The sequence below is a fragment of the Alligator mississippiensis genome, chromosome 13, assembly GCF_030867095.1.
Source record: "Alligator mississippiensis isolate rAllMis1 chromosome 13, rAllMis1, whole genome shotgun sequence".
In the NCBI taxonomy this organism is placed as follows: domain Eukaryota; kingdom Metazoa; phylum Chordata; order Crocodylia; family Alligatoridae; genus Alligator; species Alligator mississippiensis.
The window spans coordinates 29,612,982-29,631,501 of NC_081836.1; the positions used below are offsets into that span (position 1 = coordinate 29,612,982).

Genomic DNA, 18,520 nt, shown 5'->3' on the forward strand with positions numbered 1-18,520 from the left:
TGGAAAGATCTGTAGCTGAAAAACCGGTGGAAGAAGGAGATGTAGGTAGTTTGCTATGGCTGCTTTAAGAGGGGCTCTGTGACTAAAAGGGTTCTGTTTTCAGACTTCAGCTTCACAAAAACTGAAATACTTGGAGGATGAGACTGATAAAGGAGATGGCTTGGCTTGTGCCACTTGGATGACTATTGTAAAAAGCTGAAATTTGTTTTGTGTTTGTTTGTTTGACTGTGTGTCCTGGCACTGCTTTAGTCAATATGGACCTTACCCCAGTAAAACCAGAACAGCTTCTAGTCTAGCTACTTGTATGGTTCCAGCTCATGCCAGTGCTTAACTAAATAATCCTATTCACCATGTATTAAACTAGACAATACCAAAAGATGGGTGAGGAGAAAGCCCCAAAACAAAAATTATAATGATTTATCTGGTATACTTGCATACAACTGATCTCTACAGGCTGGAATAAGGAGTGTTCCCTTTTGTATCATAGTCCCTGACCTGCTATTTTGCTACTGGGAGTTTCTGTTTGAGATTAACTGGTAAGAGATTTTGGAGCAGAAGAATCGGCATTTTGTCCCATCAATTTATGTGGTCAGATGGTGGTCAGCCTACCATGAGCTGTGGAGTGTGGTTCACTTTATTTCTGCTGACTGGTCTTTAAACTTAAACTTTTAACCATATTAGGAATCGTTCTGCCACATTAATTCGACTGAGCTGATTTTTTTTCTGTTCAGCTTTTAATTCTTCTCAGATATTTACCCTGTTGCAGCCCTCCCTAGCATTGTCATTGGTTTCCATTAACTTAGCTTATCCACACTGCCGTTTCTCCACCCAACCCACAGATTACAATTTCAGCCCTCCTAGCTAATCTCTCAGAACAGGAACAAAGTCTGTGATGTCTCAACTGGTTGCCATGGAGAGAGCTGTAATGGTATTAGGAAAAGCAGCAAAATAATAACAAGCTCTAAAAACCTGTTTAAACAATCATAAATTGTTCCTTTTTCTCAACAGCCAATTAGCTCCCAAACTCCCTTCACACTCGCACATTTTTCAAATAAGAGTGTTGCCTTGGGCACCTCCAAGAATATCAGGGAATTCCTGAGAAGTAAGATTTCCTTCATGTGGAAGGCCTTGTTACACCAGGGGTTATGCATAAGCATTGCTAGTTCAAATCTGGCTAAGATTTGTTAGTGATTAGAAGCCACTAATATTGGACAACTGATTGTGAAATGAGTTAGTGGACTGAATCCAATTTCCAGTGAACAGATATCCACATCACCCCCACAGCTGGCACTAAGCAGGAGAGAAACCAAGGATGCAGAGCTAATTATTAGTATAGCATGCCTCCCTTCCATCCTAGGCCTATGAGGGATACTAGACACAGAAGACAGTGGGGCTGACTCCCCCAGCAGAGAAATTCTCCTTCCCAGGAGTAATTCCCCATTGCCCAGCTCCAACCATTTTGTGCCACTTCATTGATGCAAAGCAGCCATGGCAGACTGCAAATCCTGGCCCTTTCTATACTAGTCAAATGATTTTGCTGACCACTAAAGTACTCATGTAAGAGAGTTTCTCTCTAGTGTTACGAGGCCATCCCTTAAGGCAGAAGATTCTGTTCACTGCATGGCATGGGACCAGGGCTCTCAAGATATCTTTGCTTTAGGCTACTTGTGACTGTTTCCACTGATCACTTCTTCATCTTAAATTTGGGGAAGTAATAACTCTTTACATTCTGTCCAAGACTCTCAAAGGAATTTGCCTGCGCTGATGCTTATTCTCCTTCTGTGCCATCACTACCATTATACCTGTTCTATTAGTAAAGAAGCTGAGGCATGAACAAGAGCTATGTCTTGCCTGAGGCCATAGAATAGGCCAGTTAGAATCCAGGTTTCCTGGCACCTGGGCCAGCTCTTGTATTATGCATGGACCTGATACATGGGCTGTTTGTGTATAAACTGTCCTTGTATCACAGGGCAAGGAAGGTAGGTGAAGAAAAGCCAAATAGAGAAAGAGTACACGGAATCCATCTCAGGCCAGTAATTGGCTCTAATTTTAATATTCCACAGACATACATGGCTCCAGCTCCATGTGATCTGGAAGGGAAAAGGAATACAGTTACAGTTAAACAGTTGTGGCCCATCCTGCAACAGCCACATCCCGGGTGCAGTGCTGCTGAAACACCAGCCACTTGGTCTGAGTGAGATGTGGCAGGCTGCCTGTGTGTTCAGGTTGATAGTTTAAGTCAGACACACAGTCAGGGACTCTGACCTACATCAGCAGAGCTGCCTGGGAGGCCTGAGTTACCACACAGAGTCCCTGCAGGCAAACAGGTATCATTCTTCACACAAATACTGCTTTTCTTCTGAGGTGCTCAAAGCTCTGGGGTCACCTTATCAAGCTTTACAGCTGACAAAAGTGGGAAAATGGTGCAGTGCCTTCTCTGTGAACTAGCTCATCGCAAGCATGTCTTGCCCAAGCCCATGCAGTTCATTTGGCTCCCAGGCAGCCTTTGATGCCAGTTTAAGATCTCATCACAAGTTTTAAAGGATTGAGCCACAGTTAATTAAAGGTCAGATTTTGCTCTGACAGCCGACACAAGAGCTGTGCTTCTTTGCAGAACAAAAAGTGCCTAAGGAAGCTTGTGAGAGGTGGGGGCAAAGACCCAGCTAGGGAATAAAATCCCAGAGATCAGACCTGACCATCTTTAGGAAATGCTGCTAAACCTTCCCACTACCTTTAGAATAATACAGTGCTGCCCCCTCCCTCCATCCCCTGGTCAAACATTCAATTTAAAATCCATTAAAAAAGTAAATGAATACAAGTCAATAAAAGGAACCCCCAAAAGCCTACTGTAAGTGGAGTGCTCGTTCTCAAAAAGGCAGAAGTGCTAGAAAGTCCATGCAGCCAGCTACAAACTTTGCCTTACTTATATGTGCAAGTATATTTAAATACTACAGTGATGGGCAGCCATTAAACCCCTAAAGTATGTCAGTAATGAATGAGACAGAGACCAGGCATGACTTGCCCAGTAGCATCAAGAATGAATATCAAAACTGGGAATACTGACTGCTATATCTTTTAAGCAGCAGTAATCACCATAAAATGTCTGTCCTCTTTACATTCCAGACCAACTATAGCATTGTACTGGAGGCTGGTGCTGGTACCAAGCTTGTTCATAGGGACAAGATGTGTTTTCCAATCAAATTAGATAAATACAGTCCAGTTCTGAAGTCTGCATATGTGCAAGGGTGGAGCGGCAAAGCTGTAATTGAGATCGGATGCCTTAGTAGCTGGCCAAGTTCTTGGAATATGGTTTGGGGATTAAACAAAACAGTTGCAAAGATGAGGCAGGGGCAAATCTGAGGTTGTAGTGAGGTGGGAGGCACTCTGGAAGGCATGGGAACAGAGCAGCTTGTCAGGGGACAAATCTGGCTTTGAGACTGGGGTGCTATTTTCAGTGGCCCATTGTTGGGGGGGTGAGGGGTAAATGGAAGAGAGAAAGCAGGAGATGCTAAGTTTGTGTGTCTGTACATTTCTGTGTTGGATCCTCAGTCCTGCCTGTCTGTCTGCTCATGGGTTCTCTGGGTCCTGCAGCGGCAACAACCCTCCTGGCTCTCTGATAAATACAAGAGAAAAGCAGAGATGCTGTTACTGTCTTGCATGACTGCCCCCAAGATGGAGGTTAGTCCCCCCTACAACAGAGGATCCAAACAGCAACACAGTTCAGGGATATTAAGGGACATTAAGTTTTCAGACCATTCTTTTTAGCAAACCAGACCCTTAGACCCAACCCACTCCTTGAATATTTAAGTAAGTTCTGATCTGGTCTGGATTCAAACGTTATGGCCTAGACCCACCTGTTATAACAACAGAGCAGACTAGGTAGGCCAGTCCTGTGTGCCTGCCATGTGCCTATACCCTGGGACTGAACCATGGGAACAGAATCCCTTCCATGGATACATGGTTTCTAAGGCCTGGCACTACAAAGCCCTGGCTGGAATTGATCTAGTTGGGGACAGTCCCACTTTGACCAGGGGGTTGGACTAGATGTGACCTCTTAAGGTCCCTTCCTAATGTTCTATGATTTTATACAGGCCTAGGTGCTCCCTGCCGTACAGCTCTGAGGGTGTTGGATGGAGTTATACTGTGGTCTGTTTCTAGAACCTACTACAATATTTCATGCCTGGAATGCCACCATTCCTTCCTCTAAAGGCTGTTACTGTAGTATTTACTGTGGTGTGCTTGTTGTTCAGCTTCTACCAGGGGCCAGTGTCTCTCAAGGCCTACTGTGCAATGCATTTAGATAGAAGGCTTGAATCTGTGCTTACAGTGCAACTAATATACTACCAGGAACTCAAAAAGTTTGGGTGAGCCATTTAAATGACCTAATGTATAGAAGCAATACTGAATTGTCACCTATGGATGCAGGCAAACAGGGCCTTCTCACTAGTATAAAAATGGAGCAGACATGAAACATATAAGCAGAAACTGGTGTGAACTTGCCCCAAGAAGAAAAGGAGTAAAAATACTGACTGTGTGCAGTGATACTAGGGTGTAAAAGTTTGCTCTACAAAAACAGACTAATACCAGTTCTCCCACTATCTTGGGAGTGAGGCTTTGTCATTGTGCCAGCTGTGCAGAGTAACTGGTCATCTCTCTGCTGCAGATGCTGGTGTGCTTTTATATTAATTTGCAAAACTGGTGTCAGTTACACCAGGGTAACTGTTTGTGTGCCCAGGCTCCAAAGGACTTAAAATATTTTATTAAGCATCAGCTACTGTGAGCTGGGCAGGGACCCTACATGGCCTTAAAATGGTAAGAGATCCTTTGGGCTGATCTCTCCCAAGCTAGCCTCCTCCCCATTAATGCTGTATCCCAAGTACAATTCTCATGTTGCACAAGTGAAGCAGAATGGTGCCTACCCTCTTTTTTGAGGGAGAGGTGGCTGCTCTGAGGAAGAGCACCCTTGGTACCTGGGCAGTGGTACAGTTTCTAAGGTTGACACAGGCTGTGCTGCCCTAACTTTGCAGCTACATGGGTATGTATCCCAGCTTAAAAGAGCAATTTGCTATTCCACGTGGAAAAAACATGTACTTAGTACACATTCAAATTAGATAAATCTAACAATTGTATATCTTCAGGCCAGCCCTGCTGCTTTACTATGGAAATGTTACATTTACTGAACATAGTCAAAATATGTCACGTTTCTTCTGTTATATGGTCATTATGGAAAGGATGTTAAAAAATGACTGATGATTTTATATGCCCTTTTGGATGCTGGTTTTCAAAGGATGGTTGGATCAGTGTTTTCTGAAAAACATCACTTTTAAGACATCATAAACTAGATTCCCAAAATCTTTTGTGTGTACAATGCCTCTTTCAGCGGGGCCTCAAATCTGACTGGGCAGGTTGGTTGCTACTGAAAGACAGGTGGTAAATAAGATTAATGAACTGATACTCAGTGAAAGACACGTAAACTGTCTCAAAATCCATAATAAAATGCAAAGTTGAGACTCAACTAATCATGACTCCATGGGCTTCCCCTTTCCACAGCCCTTTGATATAAGTCTTTCTGCTGCAATTTCTCATTCACAAAGGAATGTCACATAAATGGTCATCAAAAAAAAAAAAGATGGCCCTAAGCTGATTGACTTAGTCAGACTCATGTCCCATTTCTGTGCACCTTGTTTAGCTACAAGCAAATATCATGCAAACCTTCATTAAACATATGTGGGGAAAGTGACAAGAGTAATGTTTTTAATTAGTTTTTGCATCTGGGCTAAAAGGTATTTATAATGAATCTTCCAAAATATTTTTTGTATCTTGAAAATAATGTCTCTGTTGTCAGGGAAACCAGAGATATTACTGCTTAAAGTGAACTGGAAAGGAAAAAAGATGTTTGTGTTTTAATACAACGTTAACATAGCATTCCCAGCACATTTCTGTAACCTATCTAAGCTGTATTTATGTGTCATTATATTTGTCTTCAATAGATCATGCATTTTTAATTGTTACAAACTGATGCTGATGACCCTTGCTGCTTGACAGATGAGGAAAGTGAGGAGCTGAGCTTGAGCCTGCTTGCACTTAAATACAGGGACTACATTATGGGTGCAAGTGGAGGTTTCCCACTGTAGTGTGGGTGGGCGGAGCCCCGGATGCATGTGAACAAGCCCTACCCTGGTGGATCATGCTGGGCTGGATGACCACCTGCCTAGCAAAGTGAAATGCAACCAAGAGCCAGGTACCCAGAAAGGTGACTGACAGCTACGTGGTACTCTGTATACCATTGCACTGACTTACCTCTAGAGTTTGTCAACTCCACTTCAGAGTATGGGGGTGGTAATTCTGGTGGCCCAGGATATGGAGGTGGCCAGCGTGGAAGTGGATTGAATAAACCTGCCAGAGAACAAACCTTTTAGCCTCTTGGATGGAAACAACAACCACAGCTTAGTTGAAGCCTCCACCCAGCCCTCTCTTGTCAGTCTGGTGCTAACTTGGTGCCTATCTTGTGTGAGCAACTGAACTGAACCTCCAGAATTAGACAGTAACTTCTCTCTCACAAATATTTTATATTACCAATTTCTGATGCACATGGAAGCTTCTTTTAGTAGCTCCCCTTTTGCCAACATAGTCTGGTTAGCTTTGAAGAAACTTGAACAAACCTCACAGAAATGCTTATGGAATGCAAGTTCCTCTGACAAGGTTTCCCAAGATACACTTTATTATTGCCTTGCTGTTCTCAAGCTCTGATTCTGTGAGGTGTGGGGCTCCTATGAGGCAACAAATGCCCTCAGATCCCCCTGGCATCTGCAGGAAGTGAGTGCTCTCTTTGCAGGACTGGGCCCCAACTGTAGTACACTGACTACAACAAATGTGACAGTTGTTAGTCAGGTTGCTTTATGAACTACTAGAAGGCACTCAGACTGCAGTGATGGTAGTGGCATAAGAACAACAGAAGAAAGAATAAAATGTGGGGTCAGCCTCTGATAACTGAGACCAGTGGGAACTGTACAGGTGCATTTGAGGTGGTATTTAGTCCTGTCTTGAGGATTCATGTCAGGAAAGGATGGTCGCACCTTGAACAAAAACACTAACATAGCCCTTCTCACATCCGGGAAAGAATGAGCCATTCACATCAGTGGGGATATTGCTGCTGAAACATCTTAGGTGAGTAACCTGAAAGGACATGGAGACTCTTGGTCTTAGCCAGTGCCCTTGAAAGGGGCTGGGCTGGCACGAGTGCTAAGGTGCATGGTTGATAGCCCAGAGGTCACAAGTTTGGGGCCACAGCAGAAGTGTTCACTGTTTGGCCCTGTCAGATTCCAACAAATATGCAAATTCTGCTAAATAGCTTGTCTCACAAGGGCACAAAGAAGGGGGAAGGAAGTGCCCTTGAAGACACTGGAGAGGATCCAGTTGACTTTTGTGAGCTTTGAATGGAGCCTTTGGTTTTTCTCTCTGTCTCCTGATGAAAGGTTGGGCACATTTCATCTAAGGATAACAATATTTCCATGCTTACGGGGAGCTCGAGGTGCTGATGGGTAGGCATAGGTGTAGATCGAGGCAGTTGGATACTCCTGGAGATTACTGGCTTCTCTTAACATATCTGTTTTAATAAATGGAAGATGAATCACATTAGTAAACATAAACTCCTTGCATGGATCTTATGCCTTTTATCTACAAACCTCAAAGTGCTTTGCAAGAATGAATCTGGCTATTGGAGGGGTTTAGGTTGTAGCTGTGTTGGTCTAAGGACATAGGCAGACAAGGTTCCTTGGATGAATCTGATATCTTTTATTAGACCAACCCAAACAGTTGTGCTCTTCCTTCATTCCATCCAGGAAGAGCACACACCAACTGCTGAAACTTCCTTAGCCTGATGAAGGGTTTTTGAACCCGAAAGCTTGCTTAATAACTATTCTCCAACCATTTGGGTTGGTCTAATAAAAGATATCAAATTCACCCAAGGAACCTTGTCTGGCTATTGGAAGCATTGATCACCTTGATATCAAGGCAATTAACTTTTCCAGATGCAAGGAGAAGATGCTGGACTAAGTTGGTGTGGGGTAGGATGTAGATCTGATATTTTCTAGTGGTTCCATCTGATTCTGCATAACGTAACTTGTCACTTAAAAAATAATGACATTTCTAGAGGTTCTAGTTTGGAAGACAAACTTATGAATATGAAGCACCCACAAGGGAAAAAAATTAAGTAGGAAGAAAAACCCCTGGGGCAGATGCAGGAGGTGGAAGTTGGAGGGAAAGTCCAGAGGCCCTGGCTGCTGCTGCAGCCAGAGTGAAAGGGGGAGGAAGGCACAGCTAGGAGCTCAGGAACAATAGATATACCCCTTGTGGACCACATGCAGCCAGTAGGCTGCCAGTTGGGCAGCACTGTGCTAAGTAATTTCCCTTTTTTTGTATTTAAACCCCTCTTGTATGTGAGAATCAAGATCTGTATATTAGATACTCAGCTAATTATTTCAATAGCTGTTAGCCAAATTCTAATTGTTTCATCCACATCTAAGATCATTATTATGTATTCAGTGTAGTATTCTATATTCATTATTGCCATGCAAATTGTTTCATGCTAAACATAAAGTTTATTCAGGGGTTTGAAAAATGCAGCCAGCGTTCCATTCATTCCTGGAAATATTAATTACCTTGATGAGTATTCAATGCAACCTGCATAAAACACTGCCCTTAAAACTCCTGTTTGACCAGTTCCACCAGCTATAGCCACAGAAGTATGAGTTTCCTGATATGTGAATCGCACCATAAACAAACCTAGAGCTAGAGCATCCTCATGGAAAAGGGCTGGAGGATTTCAGACAGCCTAAGCAAGTTAGGCACCACTGGATATTGGAATGAAATTCCGAATTTTGAAAAATCTTAGTTTGCGAATTCAGACTGGGATGCTATAAAAGTAGCAAATATACACCCTCCATGTGCCAGTACGCAAACACAAGAGACATAAGACTGGTGCCAAGCTGTAGTGTTTGGTATTTTATATTGCATTTCTTCCTTGTATCCTTTATCTATATTGGCTTTATAGGGCTGAACTGTAGTACTCTGGCAGTGATCTGGGGCACCTGACTCCACAAGTAGCTCTACTGGCTTCTGCGGGATTGTTCATGAATATACTTTTAAATGAGAACAAAGGTGGTAGAATTTGGCCCTTGTATTGAAAGCTCAATGCACCCAGTACTCAAGCTTCTTCAGTGCACATACACTATACTTCTGAAACTACATGGAGAAGAAAGCAGCTTGATTGTCCAGGACCTCACCTGCTGAGGATAAGTTTTTGATCATGTTCAGGCAATCACTGGCTCCATACAGAAAGATGAATTTGAAGGTGAGAACACCTTGGTTGGAAGCTAAGAGGATGAGATAGTGAGAAGTGAGTCAAGTCAGCTGACATTCCTGCACCGGATATGTTTCCTCTCTCCACACACTGCTATGTTGTATATTTCTCCTCATCTCTTTGTACCTAGTTGTTTTTCCTGCTCTTCCCTCCTGCCGTACCTTTCTCCACTAGCCCACAGGCATGAATGCAACACAGAAACTACACCTGTGAAGCAATCCTTACCTTGTCCGAAAAGTAATGTTACAAAAGGAAGTGACTAGGCATTTGTATATCATATCTATTCATTGAGTGGGTCTTAGGTAATGTTCTTCTGAACTTCTCCTTCAAGGATGTAAAACCTCTTTACAGTCACTGCTTAGGTCTTATAACATACTTGTAAGGTGCAGATCATTATCCCCAGGACGGAAGTGAAGCACGAAAGAAGCTTGTCCTCTTGTGCAGGCAGTGGAACATGGGGGTTCTAGTTCCAAAGAATCTGTTGCAACTAGGTACTTAATGATTTCTCTATCATGTGTGGAAGGACACTGACACCCAGTGAGCCAGCTGCATTTTATCCTAGGCAAACATCCTGATGTTTATTCTGATACATGTGTGTGTGTGTCTATTTGAGCACAAAGTGTTTTCCTTACTAACTGAAAATGATAGCTTCATTCAAGATTCAAGGATGTCCCAATTCCTTCATCCCAGCCCTAGTTTGCCATTTATAGGAGAAGACAGCAGGAATCAGATGCAATACCAGCTCAGTGTACCTGATGAGTAATCTAAATCCCCTTTCCTACAGTGGTTATTAAAACACAAATGTATGTGGCCTTCTGGTTAATACACCCACATTGAGTCCACCTGCCTCTTCTCACTTGAAGTGAATGTGAAAGTGATTTGTGGCGGTTGTAGATATAACAATATGACACCTACTAATAGTTCCTTTGACATATTGCTGCTTGGAGCTTGCCTGTTCCCCTAGTGCACAGTCCCCCAGAAGCTGAAGTGGAAAACGGACAGTTGTGGAGCCCTTGTCCTTGTGCTGGAATATTATCTAGGGAAACGGAGATAAGAACTGCATCAGGAAGAGGATGGCTTTGGTTGGTGGTATTTACTCAGGAAGTGGGGAACTGTAAGGGAAGAAAGAGGCTGAGGGAACCCACTGCCAGTACTGGAGATGAGAAGCCAGAGAGAGTTAAACAACTCGGACCAAGGCCAACCCATCACCCCAGTATATTGCTTGCTACACTGGTCCTCTCTAGTCAGGGGTCACATTACTCCCTGCCAAAAGTAATTATAAGAACAACTTTGGAAATGAATGAAAATCATGCAAGTGTCAGAAAGTGCTATGGATGGGATTGCCTCACAGAATGGAAGACCATGACTCTTACCCCTAATAGGAGCAAAGGGAAGATTTACCTCTTGGTAACACCATTTCCAGGATATTGCTTGCTCTCCAGAACTAATAATCCATTCTATGGTATGGTCAGTGACAATTATGAGTGCACCATGATGTGTTTTCCCTTGACAAACAGCAATCACATATTCAGTAGGAAAGACCTTTCTTTTAAATGAAAGGAAACCAACATGGAACAAGAGAGACCATGGTGCGTGAGTCTCCTCTACAACATGCTACACCTGAACTGAATGCCAGATGGTAGCTGCCTCCTGCAGGTTTAAAGGGAAAGTGTTCCAAAAATACTAATAGTAGTTTGTTTAATGCAATGGGGGCCACAGATTAGCCCTGCACTCTCCCTAAGTGCCACTCTGATCTCCTTCCCTGTGCTCTTTCTTGTCTGTCCCCACACATACAGAGGCTATCTAGCACCCTGGTTTAATGCACCATTTGCTGGGTAATAGCATGAGAGGCTTTATACTGGAAAGGTGTACTAGGCTAGTAAACCTAGGCTAGTAAACCCCTCCTTTTGTAGATGCAAATTTAGTAACCTCAAAGGGTTACTAACCAACATAGCTTCTGTTAGTTCTCCCAGTACCTTTTGTGTTGTTATAGCTGTATCTATGCTAGGGCTGTACTGGCAAAAAATCAGCATGACCAACCAAGTGAGGCAAACCTTTGTTGTGTAGTTTTGACCTTACGGAATTAGCTGGGTCTATATTAATCTGTTCATAGAGGTACTGTAACTGCAGTTTAGCACTCTAGCTATACAGACTGACTTCTAGACAGCATCTCCAAGCTTTTTCCTTCTGCCATCCACACTTTTCACTCCAAAAGCCATTCTGATTTATCCAGTGGTGACATAGCTACACGACACAACAAACTTTAAGTCTATGTATGTGCAGCTCATAACTTGTGTAATCTGCCAGGCTTTTAGGTATGACAGCATTGGGTACAAAGTAAGTAACAGGATAGATGGAGTCTTGGTTCTTACTTTGTACTGTGTCAAATACAGCACGCCTTTCTTTTCTCCTTGGAGCTCCTCTGGAAAGTTTGGCATCTCGTCCAGCACTAGCAACACATTACTGAAGTGAGCTAGAACCCTGGAAACAAAACCCCACACACGTTACCTCTAAAGAAGCAAATATGATGGGGAAATAAAATGCAAAAAGCAATTTTACCTTTGGGCTTTTTCCTTGCATGTCACCTTTAGATATATTTGCTGAGGCCCAACTGTGTAAGATGCTGAGTACTCCCCTGCAAGAGGCTGAGTGCCACTGATGCTGAAAGCTGCTCAGTATCTCATAGGATCAGGCAGTAAAGGGGAATGGAAGCACCTGGGACTGATGTACTGGTTCCCTGCTGTATACATGTGGGGGGTTTCAGAGGATTCAGTGGGCTTCTGAAAGTGGTTAAGCTTTCATCATTCTTATGGAAAACTCCCATAAATCCTCTGGTTCCAACTAGGCTGGGATTCATATTCACTCTATCCTGGCTTCTGGTTGGAGTTTTCCCCTCCACCTGTAGAAATACAATATAAAATACCATATGGGGCCTGAACCTGCAACTTTACTCATGTGAGCAATACACGCTCCTGCAACAAAATCAGGCAGCCCATGGACAGGTGCAGGGTCAGTCTCGAGGCCCTCCTCTGAAACCAGGTGAGATACTGCAGTTTTACCTCTTCAAAGTGCTTTATGAAAGCTAATTAGCAAGTACTGATTTGTTAACACTCCCTTAAGCAAGAGCTCCAAGACCAGACCCCACAAGCTCTCCTAAGGTCAGTGAGCTCAAAAGGAGTCTCATCATCATCACTACAGTTGTTTAATGTTGTTAAATTTCATGTTAGAATGAGCATAGATGCCAGGAGATTTTCTAGTTAAGAAGTTTTTCACTTGTTTGCAAAGTTCTGTTATCCCACAGAAAAACTGATGCTCTATAACCAAGTTGTTAGTTGCATCATGATTGTGAAAAAATGGCTCAAAATCCATGAGGCAAACTTTATTTTTAAATTCAGCACTAACACTTTAGTTTAGAATTTGACTCTTACATCAGCAATTTCAGCAGGAAGCACCATCTCCATTTTTTTTATCCTTCCTAAAATGTAGATTCCAGAACGTCAGGCTGAATTTCAGTACTGGTTTCACTAATACTCGTGCTAAAATCACTTTTTCCTGATGGCTACTTCCTTGTTTAAACATCCAAGAATTGCATTAGATCTTTTAATCATGCTGTCTTACTAGTGAACTCTGTTGAGCTGCTTGTTCAGGGTGACCCCCAGAGCTTTCTTGGGAGTCCATTTTCCAGGGTGCAGTCCCCCACTCTACAACCTGACCTGCATGCCTTTTTCTTAGCATTGGGTATCCAGGTTGTAGCTGTATTAGTTTAAAGGAAAAGGCAATCAGGACTTGAGTAGGGATGATATCTTTTATTAGACCAAAAAGATTAAAAAAAAATAAATCTTCAATTGCGATTAAAGAATTTGTTTGCAAAAATCTTGTTGGTCTAATAAAAGATGTCATCTCTGAGTTCTGATAAACTTTGCATTGGGCTGTACCAACATGCATTTTGTTTGAATGGGCTTAGCTTACCAAGTGATAAAAATTGCTCATCTGACTGCTCTGTCCTCATCATTATGTACTATTTTATCAAACTTGTTTAGTACGTTACATCTGTAGTTACTTTATCTATCAAACTTGCAATTGCTTTCAGAGGTGGAGACAATAGACGCATGCCAAAAACTTCATGAAGGCTCTTAAATATGTAAGACATCTGATGTGGATTTCAGACCCTAACTATAGGTGTCAGAATGTGACCAAATGCACTCTGAGTGTTTGCTGAAATCCCGTGTGTTCCAGGGAGCCAGCCCGGAAACAGGAATATGGACAGGTATTTGTTTTACCTTTCCTCAGAGGAGTTTGTTGTCCTGGAGAATTGGTATCTGGTCACTTCCATTTGTGTTCATGGGAAGGCACGCTCTCCCTCTTGTATTCAGTGGTGCACCCCACTGAAGGAGGGCTACCAGCAAAGTGAAGGACTCAGTGGCCAGCAGTTCTTTGTGATGTCAATAGATGAGGTAACATAACAAAGGCCTGAAAACTAGCAGGCTCCTTGAACTATACACGAGCATGGCTTTGCTTGGACTCAGGTAAGTGCTGGCATAAGCACCCAAAGCATGTGCAAAAAATTTAACTTTTACCTATGAATTTCACCTCAGTCCTGTCAGTCTCTTAGGAACACATAGTGCACCTGTTTTTCATTTATGGATAAGGACCATTCCCTTTATTAGTCTACAAACCATGTTACATTTCTGTAAAGGGGAGAAATGAATAATGGACACGTATAGTGCTACCCATAGGAAGGACAAATCAATGGTCTTAGGCCTAGAGATTCTTAGGTTTTTCCTTGGGTTATGTTCCAGTGTACTTATCTGATCTGTGCTTTCCTACCCATTAGGCCTTAAACTCTTCTGGGTTGGGCAAGCATTGGTCAGGGCTGATCTAGGAGTAGCTATGCTTATGTTCTACCACGGGTGTTTCCCACATTTCTGCTCTTTGCTGGTTCCATGGGGCCAGGAAGGATTTTTTACACCTTGCTGCTATGTCAGGGGATATGGACGGAAGGGCTCACCTTCCTCAGAAGCATTTGGTATTGGCTGCAGCCAAGGCTGGGGATTTTAACTGGGGTCTGCTAGTGCTCCTACTGGGACTTAAACCCAGAGCCGACTGGCTAGAGCGTCTCTGCCCCTCTGTTCCGGGTGAGACTGATGATCACCACTGCATTCGGGGTCAGAAAGGAATTTTACTCCATGATAACTTGGCGTGGAGGGCAGGGTGGTTTGCTGGCCCCTGTATCATGAGGTGCAGTCTCCTGATTGTATTTTAAGCCCCTTGCTGTAGCAGAGCACTGGCTGTTGTGGTCCCGCTCCTTTACCTGTGGCAGTTTAGTCTCGGGACCAGTTTATGGTGCTGGTTGTGGTTCTCAGCACTGCCTGTAGTTTTGCTAACAGCTTTGGCCAGGGTGGTCAACCCCCGTTTGAAAAAGGTGGTGGGAGGGGAGCGGTGGCACCAAGCGTCAATCTCTGCAGCCAAACGCTGGACTCCAGAGGGGCCCCGAGCACAGCGCGCCCTGGCCTGGTGCCCGGAGGTGGCCGAGGCCCGGCCCAGGCACACAGCGACTGGCTGGAGGTGCTGGGCCCGATCCCGCCCCGGGAGCCAGGAGCGGAGCTGCCCTGGGGCGGACGCCGGGTCTGCGCGGGACGCTGCTGCCCCAGGTCCCCGGCGGAGCCTGTGGGCCGACGGAATCCGCGTCCGCCCAGCGCCGCCCGGGCACAGGGGGGGTCGGTGCGAGGTCGGCCCGGCCTTCACGGCACAGCGGCCCGACGACACCGGGACCCCGCGGACAGGCTCGCGCTTCAGCGGCGGGCAGCTCGGTCACTGGGAAAACACGCGTCCGCCTCGTGGTGTTGTTTGTCCCTCCTGCCTGTCCGTCCAACAGCCGGGGAGGCGGAGCGCAAAAGACACACTTCCCTTACGCGTCCACTTCCGCTCCTCTCCCGGAACTGCTGCTCCCCGCGGTTGTCATGGAGACAGGACGCGAGTCCGGAGGGGAAAGCGGTGGCGGGAGGGTAGCAAAGGGCCGAGCACAGTGGCGGCCTGGTTATTCCGACAGACCCCGGCCCGCGCTCAGCCACAGCCCTCGGCGTCAGACGCTGCCTTTGCCCAACACTTGCCACCGCTGCGCGAGGGGCCCGGGAAGCGCCGCGGTTTCCGGCCTCAGCTTCCCGCTTCTCCCTCCGGCCCCAGCGTCCTCGGGATGAACGTTGATGTGGTTGGGAGGATCCGTCCGAGTCGGCCGGGGGAGCAGGAGCTCGGGCTACACATCCCCTGGTCCGGAAAAGCTGTTTCTGTGGCCCCTGGTGGAGAAGGGATTTAATTCAGGTCCGGTGGAGCCACTGGCGCTGCTCCTGTTTTCTCCAGTCTTCCTGTCTTTCATCGTGCCCCTTCGCTGAGCGTTTGTGACTACCGCTCTAGAAAGGGAGGTAGAGGAAGAGCTCTTCTTAGGCCACCAGTAGAGCTGTTTTGGGATGATCTATATGTGGAACCACTGGTATCCTTGCAAAGGGATAGAAATTACCTTTGTAGGGCCTGTGGTCTCTGATGGGAAGGAGAAGCAGATCCTCCAATTTTTGGTGCATGTTGAGGGAGAGAAAGGACAGGATCATTCTCCCATTCTGCAGTTCCTCCCCTTTTTGCCACTATTAACTGCCCTGGTGCCTTCAAGCTCCAGCGTTTGCTTTGCCCCTCAAATTCTGTCCCTGTGTCAGTAGTTGAGCTTCACAAACGGTTGTTGCCTAGTGGGTCAGTGTTGGCTCCTTAATAATCTGACTTCTCTCCCCCTAGTATTTCAGCCCACTCACCATAGAAGATACCAGCATTATATATCCAGCATTCGAACTCTTGTGCTCCAAGATACGTTTTTTTTCTTTTTCTTTCACAAATTCTTGTTGATTGACAAGTGGGTTCCCACAGCTCTAGCAACTAATTCCCCATCACTGTTTTGAATAGTTTCCCAGACAATTCCTCCAACTCTTGCTCTCTCTGCTCAGTTTTCAGGAGCTGTTTGATGGTAGAGCCACCACACAAACTGTCTTCTCCAAGGCCTTGCAGCCATTGCTGAGCATATTTGCTGAGGGGATGAATGTGAACTTCATGACCTTTGGAGAGTCTGACTCCAGGAAGTGGCACTTACTGACGGGTGACAGAAGTGACCGCTCAGGCTTCATCCCTCTGATAATTGATAACCTATTTGGGGAGCTTTTGACTGAAAAGAGATTAACAATTGGTGAGCACCAAAAATCTCCGATCAGTTCTTCAGCTCCTCCAGAACCGAACCAAACCAATTGCCTGGGATACACTCAGTGAATATGCTTGTTAAACACAACTGAGTCCTATAGATTTCCACTAGCAACAAGAAACACTTACCTCCCTTCAGATGCAAAGGGACATGTATTGTTTTCAGAAATTCTTATCATGTGTCCACAGTGCTTGTACTAGGCCTACCGTGCTGTGCTCTAGGGTGGCTGGCTGGGAGAAAGGGCTGAGTCACAAAGGCCTAGATTTCACATCGTCACACTGTGGGCTGGATTTTCTGGTTCAATCTGTTATAAAAATAGGGGTTGTTTTGTAAATTTCAGATGCTCATATGGGTTGAATTTTTACCACCCACCATAGTTTGGCATTCCCACCAAAGGTTTTATTTGCAAGTCTTACATGGTTTTTAAAAAGCTGTAACTGACAGCATAGCGCAGGAGAAAAAAAGCCGCAATGGAAATGGCATTTTAGCTTTTAGCAGATGTGAGTATGTGATTTATCAGACTCAGAGTTTATGCCCTGAGATCCAAGCACTGGCATGATAAAGCCAGTGCACTTTGTCTATCCCAACATCTGTACATGGATGTGTGAACTTGGCTGTAGGTAGAAAGAGGCTGTAGGTAGAAAGAGACTGGGAATAGCCGTCCCTGTTTTAATTAGCTAATGAAATGACATGGTATTTTCCATTGCTTTTGCAGGAGGATAAGATATAATTGCATGTTTCATTAGGTTCTTCATCTCACAAGTGCCAGAATGGGTCTGCCATTTGGTCCCTTTCTATGTCCATGTATGAAATACATATTGAGGTGCTGAAAGATCTTCTCCAGAAACCTGGACCTGATGCCACTAATTTAGAGCTGGCATACTCTGCTCAAGATGGAGCCTATATCAAGGTAACTATCCCTTCTTTCTTCCTCTTTTTGTTTGATCTCAGTTTTTTGGCTTTAGGCTTGACCAGACACTGAGAAGTCACTCAGACTTATTCTCTGGAAGCAAGGATTTTTCAAGGATTATCATCACGTGAGACAGTTTCTTGTCTAAACTCAAAAGACTGATAGAGAAGAGATTAGGCAAATGAACATAACTCCTGGGTGTCAAAAAGTTGCATTTCTTTAGCTCTTCACAACTAATTAAAATTTTCCAGCTTTAACCTCGTGTTCTGCAACCCACCTCTATTTATGGTCTCACATCACAGCCTCCATTTCCCTCACTAAAGTTTCATATATGCTTGGGGATATACGCCAGCCTAGTCATTGCTGACTGGCAGTTGGTGTAGCTGCACCATGTGTACAAAGACAGACTAGATTTGGTATTGAGTTAATTGGGGATTATCCAGTTTATAACCAATTAGATCCATTGGGACAAACTTCTCCATGCTTATACTTAGACAAAGTGCAACTACCCCAGTGGGAGTTGGAGCTGTTGCTGGGTGTAGATAAATGTAACGGGACCTTCTTGGGGCTGATTTAACTGTGGCCCATCCACCTGTTTCTGGGCTAACTGCCCGCCTTCTCGCCTGCCACACCTTGTTAATTATTTAATAGATGTTAATCGAGCGGGAGGCTGCCCATTTCCTGCCCCAATGCCAGGGGACACTATCTGCAGCTTCTTTCCTCCCCTACACTGCAGCCCAAACCTCACAAATGGCATCTCGATGTTATCATCATGGGCCCCACACTGGGCCCCAGAATCCTCCTGATTGAACCCCGCTTGGATTCCTCTCAGGCGGTCTCATCCACCTTCATACCGGGCAGCATAGCTCCCTGAACCGCTTCCCCTCTGGGTGTGGTCCCCCTCCCAGGACCTTCGGCTCACTAGCCCTGGCCCACCTTCAGGCCAGCCGGAACCCCAGGCCCTCAGGTCTTGGGCATCCCTTGCAGTGGGCCCCCGCCCCTTTGACCCTTCCGG

The 18,520-nt window shown here is 44.9% G+C and overlaps 2 protein-coding genes across 7 annotated transcripts in view; one reads left to right on the top strand and one right to left on the bottom strand.

The window, feature by feature from the left end:
- Nucleotides 1-2,019: 2,019 nt before the first annotated feature.
- LOC102569772 (WW domain-binding protein 2) lies at nucleotides 2,020-15,116 on the bottom strand. Of its 2 annotated transcripts, none has more exons than XM_006263199.4 (7): nucleotides 13,642-15,116; nucleotides 11,734-11,842; nucleotides 10,277-10,397; nucleotides 9,285-9,374; nucleotides 7,520-7,606; nucleotides 6,301-6,396; nucleotides 2,020-3,613 (listed from the first exon to the last, which is right to left on the bottom strand). In XM_006263199.4, the coding sequence occupies exons 1-7, from the start codon at nucleotides 13,692-13,694 to the stop codon at nucleotides 3,546-3,548; spliced, it is 624 nt and encodes a 207-aa protein (XP_006263261.1). In that variant the 5' UTR covers nucleotides 13,695-15,116; the 3' UTR covers nucleotides 2,020-3,545. The 2 variants fall into 2 exon arrangements, with proteins under 2 accessions (XP_006263261.1, XP_019348536.1); XM_019492991.2 differs by lacking the exon at nucleotides 13,642-15,116 and adding an exon at nucleotides 11,921-12,290.
- A 474-nt stretch (nucleotides 15,117-15,590) lies between these two features.
- The window catches only part of CCDC78 (coiled-coil domain containing 78), a 32,774-nt gene continuing 29,844 nt past the window's right edge, over nucleotides 15,591-18,520 (top strand). For 2 of the 5 annotated variants that reach the window (XM_019493002.2, XM_019493001.2), the window contains exons 1-2: nucleotides 15,676-16,583; nucleotides 17,342-17,505. In XM_019493002.2, coding sequence (XP_019348547.1) covers nucleotides 16,436-16,583; nucleotides 17,342-17,505 — 312 coding nt within the window. In that variant the 5' untranslated portion in view covers nucleotides 15,676-16,435. Of the gene's footprint in view, nucleotides 16,584-17,310; nucleotides 17,506-18,520 lie in introns of all 5 variants that reach the window. The other 3 variants (XM_014597485.3, XM_019493000.2, XM_019493003.2) reach the window with 3 other exon arrangements.